General features: G+C 43.6%; 1 protein-coding gene across 1 annotated transcript in view; it reads left to right on the forward strand.

The window, feature by feature from the left end:
• Positions 1–5,809, forward strand: part of tubgcp3 (tubulin, gamma complex associated protein 3) — a gene marked incomplete in the record, with an annotated part of 14,901 nt that extends 9,092 nt beyond the window's left edge. Inside the window, 11 exon segments of the mRNA XM_035677866.1 lie at positions 162–270; positions 1,183–1,372; positions 1,484–1,619; positions 1,721–1,789; positions 1,925–2,060; positions 2,462–2,550; positions 3,053–3,184; positions 3,290–3,430; positions 3,564–3,680; positions 3,792–3,886; positions 4,144–5,809. Of these exon segments, the coding sequence (XP_035533759.1) occupies positions 162–270; positions 1,183–1,372; positions 1,484–1,619; positions 1,721–1,789; positions 1,925–2,060; positions 2,462–2,550; positions 3,053–3,184; positions 3,290–3,430; positions 3,564–3,680; positions 3,792–3,886; positions 4,144–4,210 (1,281 nt within the window).
• Between the last annotated feature and the right edge of the window lie 6 nt (positions 5,810–5,815).

A 5,815-nucleotide genomic window follows, 5' to 3' on the forward strand; every position in this document is an offset into this window, starting at 1 on the left:
GGTACACACACCCACACACCCACACAGTCACACACACCCCTTTTATTTATTACCATACACCACACGCACATTAGTGCTACACCTTTGTGTGATGACTGCAGCTAACTATTACCTCCAGGCTGCTGTTTGACGTCATTTTAACTCTTTATCTCTCTCGCTAGGTTCTGCTCATCGGTAAATCCATCAACTTCCTGCATCAGGTTTGTCATGACCGAACGCCGCCGGCCAAGATCACGCCAGCGTCCAAGTCTGCAGACACACCTAAAGATGGTAAGAGCGTCAGATTGTCTTTCTCACAGAACAGTTATGTCTGTGATGCAACTGCTGCTAGTGTTTGTGTTATCTGTTGTGGTTCTATTTACTGTTTTTCTTTTTTTTTCTCTCCCGTACAGTTGTCCTTTAATATTATTCATCACTCTATTCTCTGCTTTCCATACTGTTTTTATACGCTGTCTTTTATACTGTTTTTTCTCCTATCCACTTTGCTGCTGTAAGATTGGAAATTCCCCATTCGTGGGGAACTAAATTAAAGGAATATCTTTTATCTTATCTTATCTTATTAGGTGGAAGCAATAGCACACTGCAATATGCTGAACATATAAAAGATGATGGTGTTGGTGGCTTTATTGGAGCTTTTTATTGTTTTGTTTTCTTTCCCTTTTTGTGTTATTTTACTAATGGCATCATTGACCAATAAGACGCCTCCATTTTTATTTCGTCCTCATCGCATTGATATTGTTGTATTGACGTAAGCGAGCGGACTGACAGTGATCGATGCTCTTACCGCTCGCTGGCCTCGTCCTCCTCTCCTTTTGACTATGAAGAGGAAAGAGGTATACTTAGCCATGTTCTATTGATTCAGTCTGCAGGACTTCATCTGACCAGTTTGATCTGGAGCTTTTTACTGGATCTGCTGAAGGGCATCACGCTTTTCTGTCCCTCATTGTCCAGCAGCGGAGGTCTGGGGAGGAGATTTGCATGTTTGAGCCTAATTACAGTCTCAATGTTAGCACTTTTTTGCCTTTTTTTTTTGTTACCCTTTATGTTCATCAATGCTAAATTGAAAAATACGTTAATTCTGTCAGGTTTTTAAATGTAGAAAAAGATATTGCATAGCACATAATATATAATATATACCAAAGTTACCCTTTAATAACCCTTTCACGTCTGTCTGTCTCTTAGCTGCAGAGCTGCTGTCCGACCTGGAGGGGGCGTTTCAGGAGAAGATCGACGCTGCCTACTTTGACACCAGCAAATACCTGCTGGACGTTCTCAACCGCAACTACCTGCTGCTGGAGCATCTGCAGGCCATGAGGAGATACCTGCTGCTGGGCCAGGGAGACTTCATCAGACACCTCATGGACCTGCTCAAGTTAGCAGCACGCACTTCAAATATATCTCTCTTGTAACTCATGTAAAGCAGAATGACAGCAGGGAGATAGTAACTTTTCATCTGATGCTATCCTGATTCTGTTTGTCACAGACCGGAGTTGGTGCGTCCTGCCACTACTTTGTACCAACACAACCTGACTGGTATCTTAGAGACAGCGGTCAGAGCCACAAACGCCCAGTTTGACAACGCAGAGATCCTCAAGAGGCTGGATGTCCGCCTGCTAGAGGTGTGTGTTTCAGCTGGTGTGTGTGTGTGGGGAGGGGACGCTGTGCTGCAGGTCTGACTCCAGCATGTCACCTTATGACGTCTGTCTTTTGTTGGCTCCAGGTGTCTCCTGGTGATACGGGCTGGGATGTGTTCAGTCTGGACTACCATGTTGACGGACCCATTGCTACGGTATCTCACACACACGAACACACACACTTTCAGTACAGTTCCCGACAGACTGTGTATGTTTCTATCTCGGCAGAACAATTTCTGCTGTTATCATATATAAATATGTGTGTGTGTGTGTGTGTGTGTGTGTTTCAGGTGTTTACAAGGGAGTGTATGGGCCACTACCTGCGGGTGTTTAATTTCCTGTGGAGAGCCAAGAGGATGGAGTACACACTGACTGACATCTGGAAGGGACAGATGTGTAATGCCAAACTGCTCAAAACCATGCCTGGTACGTAAACACAATTACACACACCACAAACACACACACACACACACAGTAATTCTGTTCTTATGTGACTGATTGATTAAAGTTGGTTAATTGCAAAATTTATACATCAAATAAAATAATTAAGACTGTTTTATGACAGAAACTGTGAAGGTACCACCAAAATATATTATTGTAAACCATAATAATAATGTAATTATGCGATTTTGTCAAGTTCTTGATTTGTGTTTATTTTTGTAGTTAAAAAAAGCCAGTTGTACAAAACTTACAGTATAGTTTTAAAGATAAGTTACCATTTCTGTCATCACTATGTTTCTTTAAAGAGTGAAATTAAAAAATCATTGTGGGTGTAACCTCTGCAGCCTGTTGTGACTCTACCTGCCTCTGTGCTTCTAACCCTCCAGAGCTGTCCGGCGTGCTGCATCAGTGTCACATCCTGGCCTCCGAGATGGTCCACTTCATCCACCAAATGCAGTACTACATCACCTTCGAGGTCAGCCCATTAGCAGCGCTGCTACTAGCGCAGGCTGTAAAACAGCAGTAAAAGAAAGTAGTAATTACAGCGGGAGGCGATCTGCTGTGTCCGTTAAATGCAGCGCTGCGTGACTCTGACTTACAGGATCAACAGGAGCCTCCACACTAGTGAGGTTCACTCAGTTTTAGAAGGTTGCTGGTTTGAGTTCGTACCAGTTGCAAAACAAATAAGTGCATGAGACACTAAAACTTTTCTTAGAGTCACACTTATCAGGCTGATTTGACTGCAGGTTTTACTGTTGAGTTAAGTCGGTAAATAAAACATTTCTCTGCTCAGACATTGATAAAATAATTATACGAATTCTAAAAAAACAACATATTGACAGTGGACAGGAAGGCGCCGCCATCGTATCAGAGGTGGAACACGCTGACTGTATGATATCTGATTTTTAATAAAAGGGCAATGTCATTCCCATAAACTGTTGGTAAAATGTGTGTGTGTGTGTGGTGTGTGTGTGTAGGTGCTGGAGTGCTCCTGGGACGAGCTGTGGAACAAAGTGCAGCAGGCTCAGGACCTCGACCACATCATCGCTGCACACGACGTCTTCCTCGACACCATCATCTCAAGATGCCTGCTGGACAATAACAGCAGGGTAACACACACACACACACACACAATAATCTTATGGGTGAGTGGTCATTTTTCTGCCGCTTTTCCACGTACACTTCTTGAACTCTGTTCCTGTCTGTCCATCCAGTCTCTTTTGAACCAGCTGAGGGCCATATTTGACCAGATCATCGAGTTCCAGAGCGCCCAGGACTCCCTCTACCGCTCGGCTCTGGAGGAACTCACCCTCCGACTGCAGTATGAAGAGAAGAAGCGACAGAGAGAGGGGGAGGTAGGACAGGCGGGAGAGGGCCGAGGTTTCTGGGCCACAGATGAACTAAATACAGAGAGAAACGGAGTGAAATGATGGGAACATAAATGTGTTGCGCAGTCCTGTCTGAATATATGTCTGCTGTTTGATTCAGGGTCAGTGGGGAGTAACGGCCGAACAGGAAGCGGAGGAGAAGAAGAGGATTCAGGAGTTCAAGGAAACCATACCAAAGATGCGCTCGCAGCTCCGCATCCTCACCCACTTCTACCAGGTACCAGCTGGAGCCGGCTCCAGGAGCAGCCGTCAATCATTCGGCACATCCTTAAATGCAGCATCTTCATCTTTTCACATCTTTGTTCTGTTCTCTTTCTCCTTCTTTCAGAGCATCGTTCAGCAGTTCCTGGTGTTGCTGATGACTAATACAGACGAGAGTCTGCGTTTCCTCAGCTTCAGACTGGACTTCAATGAACACTACAGGTTCGCCTTCCAACACTCTGTCAGGAACCAAAACAANNATCTCACTTAAATGTTTTCTGTGGTTCTCCTGTGCCAAAATCCAAAGCATCCTACCTATATATGCAATATCAAATGTTACTTTTTGGGCCTTTACACTGTTTTTATTTTTTGAGAGAATTCATGAGAATATTCCAACAAATTTGCCCACGGTTCAAATTAGAATTATTATGACCATGAAAATCTTAAACATTTTGTAACTGACTGTTTTCCGCCCACAGAGCCAGAGAGCCGAGGCTGCGAGCCTCCCTGGGCGCCACCCGCGGACGACGACTGTCAAATATCTGACACGACGACGACGATGGCATTGACAGACGAGGCTTCCAGTCATTGGAGCGTGGGGTATGACATCATAGAGACGGGCTGGCCAGCAGACTTAACGAGCTTCATGTCGAGATGATGTCATGCCTTGGAGGAGCGATCCAGCGTTGTTCTGAACGTTCCGGCATCGTCGCCGAGGCGGTCGCCAAGTGATGACATCACAGCAGCAGTGAAGTCAGCCGTGCGGGATTGTGAAGGGAAGTCCAGTAAATCAAACTTCCAGAGCTCGTTGTGACACGCAGAGGAAACACCCCAAACAGACGTCTCAAAATTCTGCAAAACATGAGGTAAAATTACTGAAACTACGCCGAGCGCGAGGACGTAAATAACAGCTGCTGTCAGACGGAGCTCCCCCGAGTCACACAGGGCCACCTTACATGGCATGCCTTATTAATGAGAGAAAAACAAAGCGTTTTTTTTTCTCAGCCTGGTTGCCAAATCTAGTCCCAACACACATAATGTATGTACATAGAGTTTATGCAAAAATGTATGTATGTGTATATTTGCATCTTTACACGTCAGCTCCTGTGGCTTCGCATCTTCTCACTAGGGTTCAACCGATATGGGTCCGATATTGACTTTTTTTTTTTTTTTCAATTTTGTATTCGTAGCAGCTATTAAAACGATTCAATCCGATCATGTTCAGTACAGTTATTCCAGAAGAAATAGGGTTCCTGATGGAGATTTGTCCTGGTTAATGTAGAAAAGAACAGCACTTACAGCGCGAGGCGTAGGAATCCGCAGCATATTGATTATTTATGGTCAGTATTGGCACACCTGTATATCGGTGTAACCCTAGTCCTCCACTCTCTCCTCCTTAAAATCCAGGGTTTTTTAGTGTCAGGTCAGCTGTCCAATCACAGTCACATACAGAGGATTTTGAATTTACACACACACACTTGCGGAAGATTTTGCTTCCAGTGACATAAAGACAACTATGGCTCATACAGATGGAAAGCCCCTTTGTTGCCCACTTTGTTTGCGCCTTATATTAATATTTGATGGTGTTGATTTTAATAGTTTTCGTAGCTGTTTGCATTGGTGAGAAGTAAAAGAGCATCTGGCTTTACCTCGACCGAGAACTGACTGATGTAAAGAATGTTATAATGTTAGTTTAGTTTGTATTGAGTTGTGATTTCCCTGCTTGGTTTACACTTTGTGCTTTTCTGTCTGTATGAGAGATGGACCTTGTCGAAAAGAAATAATCCTCTCAACAACACAACAACCTCACTTCTTGTCATTGCATAAACAATAGCAACTATAACTGTTCAGATGTTTAAAAAATGTAAATATTTCCAAATGAAAGTCCACGTTTAAAGAATTTAATGGTTATACATTTTTCTATTCCGACAATATAAAGTAAAAACCAAGAGTGTTAGTGGTGTTATTTAGTGAGGTTCGCTCCATGTGCATACGAGATGAAGATGCTGACTGTTGCTGTTGATCAGCTCCCCAAGTTGTTCATTTTTCATGAATCGGATTCATTCAGATTTTCCATTTGACACATAAAAACCTTTGATCGAGTGACCACCGGCTGAAAATCTCCATGTCCAAGCTTTCACACTCACAGCC

Source organism: Morone saxatilis, unplaced genomic scaffold (genome assembly GCF_004916995.1).
Source record: "Morone saxatilis isolate NCDOM2014 unplaced genomic scaffold, NCSU_SB_2.0 Contig6, whole genome shotgun sequence".
Taxonomy (NCBI): Eukaryota; Metazoa; Chordata; class Actinopteri; family Moronidae; genus Morone; species Morone saxatilis.